Source organism: Cucurbita maxima, unplaced genomic scaffold (assembly GCF_002738345.1).
Source record: "Cucurbita maxima cultivar Rimu unplaced genomic scaffold, Cmax_1.0 Cma_Scf00029, whole genome shotgun sequence".
In the NCBI taxonomy this organism is placed as follows: Eukaryota; Viridiplantae; Streptophyta; class Magnoliopsida; order Cucurbitales; family Cucurbitaceae; genus Cucurbita; species Cucurbita maxima.
Window position 1 is genome coordinate 1,530,292 of NW_019272045.1, and position 2,886 is coordinate 1,533,177.

Genomic DNA, 2,886 nt, shown 5'->3' on the forward strand with positions numbered 1-2,886 from the left:
TGAAGTCATATAAAAGGCTTTGAATTTAGTAACTTATAAGCATTCATACTCAGTGGAGAACAATACTAATATTCACACTATTATATTACTGGTAATGATTCATACAGTTGCGAAATAGAGCAACAAGATATACATACCAATTAGTGAAATGGGGCTGAAAATGAATTCTTTGGCTGATCCTTCTTTGTGGAGATGGAGAAGATAAAACGTTCCAGTCAAACGCAACCGTATTCCACGCACGGTAGCGTTTTTAGTTTACGGGTGATCTTCACTCCGAGCAACAATCTGTATTTCTGAAACTAGGCCATGCCCATATGCCTCTCCCACCTGATGTCTTCGGCAAATTCTGTGAGAGCAGCTCGAGGATCGCCATCGGAAATGGATAAGTAATATTGAGCGGTTTCATCGTCGACCATCATGCTCCGACTCAATGAATGGAGTACTCGTTTCTTCACTTGAACAGAGGACATACCCTGATCATCTGTCTCCTTACCATACAAATGATGGGTAGTGGGGATGCCATCCAAATACAACGTTGCAACTTCCCGTTTCGCGATAGCGTCCATCTCGATGTAGCATATACTGTTAATAAGTATATTGGGATTGCCAATGGGGATTAGCATTCTTTCTCTTGAGTATATGCCATGGTCGCTCATCATGTTGTTTAGACGTTTTATGTCTATGACCTACAAGAACAGTGTGTTTACAAGATCAAAATAACAAGGTCCATAACCATCAAGAACAATACATTTACGAAATCGACACACCAAAGTCGGTAACCATCAAGAACAATACATTTACGAAATCGACACACCAAAGTCAGTAACCATCAAGAACAATACATTTACGAAATCGACACACCAAAGTCTGTAACCATCAAGAACAATACATTTACGAAATTGACACACCAAAGTCTGTAACCATCAAGAACAATACATTACCAAATCGACACACCAAAGTCGGTAGCCATTAAGAACAATACATTTACGAAATCGACACACCGAAGTCTATAACCATCAAGAACAATACGTTTGCGAAATCAATACAAGAAAGTTCATAACCATCAAGAACAGTATATTTGTGAAATAAATTACACCAGAGTCCATAGCCATCGAGAACAATATCAAAAAGGTTGATCTCAACAATTATACTTGATCCTTCTAAATTGATATTTTACAATTTACAAGGATTAGGGAGCTGGGGAAAAAACTACAAACTACAACAACAAATGCGTTCTTCATTGTTGTAAACCATGTACTAAGGTGAAAGACAGAAGAGACTGTTGGATGATGAAAGTCCCACATCGGCTAATTTAGAGAATGATCATGGATTTATAATCAAAGAATACTCTATCTATTGGTATGAGGCCTTTTGGGGAAGCCCAAAGCAAAGCCATGAGAGCTTATGCTCAAAGTGGACAATATCATACCATTGTGGAGAGTCGTGTTCGTCAAACATGGTATCAAAGCCATGACCTAAAACTTAGTTGTGCCAATAGATTGGTAAATCCTCAAATGTCAAACAAAGGACTCCAAAAGAAAAGGAGTCGAGCCTCCTCGAAGGCATAGTAAAAAATGACTAAGACTCCAAAAGAAAAAGGAGTCGAAACTCAATTAAGGGGAGGCGCACTTTGTTCGAGGGGAGGTATTGGATTGATGAAAATCCCACGTCAGCTAATTTAGGGAATGGTCATGGGTTTATAATCAAATAGTACTCTCTCCATTGGTATGAGGCCTTTTGGGGAAGCCCAAAGCAAACCCCATGAGAGCTTATGCTCAAAGTGGACAATATCATACCGTTGTGGAGAGTCGTGTTTGTCTAACACAGACGACTAGAGATTTCAACAATATATCGTAGTCCATAGTCATAGAAAAGAGTTGAATTTTAACAATTCAACATGATCTTCCTTCTTAATAGATATTTTACAAGGAATTCAAGTTTAAGGAACATAAGCTACAGAGTATCAAATACTAATCAAATCTTCAATTAAGTCTATGTAATGTTGTGGAAGATAAGACAGATTTCAATTAATGATCAGAGAACGAGTGATTCTTCAAGATCAATGTTCAAGAAACTGAACAACTATAAGCTACATTGCTACAATAAATCATTCATCCCTAACAGAATAGTGAATGTTCAAAATGTTCACTACAATCGAATTTTCTTACTTTCAGTTAGCCTGGTTTCGCCTTCAACAAATAAAGGACTCAGTAAGAGGACTTTTGAAGTTTGAACAGCGATAAAACCGTCTGACAATCTTGTTCTTCAGACGAACAAGATTAAACTCCAGCCAGATGGAAAGTACAATCAAAGAAAATTGATGATCGCAACTCCTCAAAACTAAAGAACTCCATAAAAATTATACTCGTCCTACTCCTGTTTCAAGTCAATTTCATATGAATTAAACAGCTTTCGAAGCGCATACCTGAACCGAATACTTAACGGCAAGACTAGCCAAGCTATCGCCGCGGAGAATCCGATGAGAGATCGCAAACTTTCCAAGGCAATTATCTCTCCAGAAGCTCCCGGAGCTCGGCTTCCCTATTACATCCTTCACCTTCCACGGCGCTTTGAAAGCACCGGAAACAATTTCCTGATCGGAAGCAACGGAGTTCCAGAGACGGGAAACGCAGCTGGAACGAGCCAAGTCGGGGATGGAAAGCTTCTCAAAGATGAGGCGAAGGATGTCGCGGCAGGAGAGGGCGAAGAAGTGAGAGTTCATCGGAGACAGTACGGCAGTGGAAGAACCCGGTAGCGTAGGCTGCTGCTGCGGCGGAGACTGAACGGTCGGTGAGGGATGAAGATGCCTCAGGATCTCAACGTCGTCATCTTCGTCGCAACAGCACCCCATTTAGAGAGAGAGAGAGAGAGAGAGAAAAACGAATG

General features: G+C 40.2%; 1 protein-coding gene across 1 annotated transcript; it reads right to left on the bottom strand.

The window, feature by feature from the left end:
- On the bottom strand, positions 1-2,886 carry LOC111465634 (F-box protein At1g55000). Its single transcript, XM_023110116.1, has 2 exons — positions 2,426-2,886; positions 1-686 (listed from the first exon to the last, which is right to left on the bottom strand). The coding sequence occupies exons 1-2, from the start codon at positions 2,849-2,851 to the stop codon at positions 300-302; spliced, it is 813 nt and encodes a 270-aa protein (XP_022965884.1). The 5' UTR covers positions 2,852-2,886; the 3' UTR covers positions 1-299.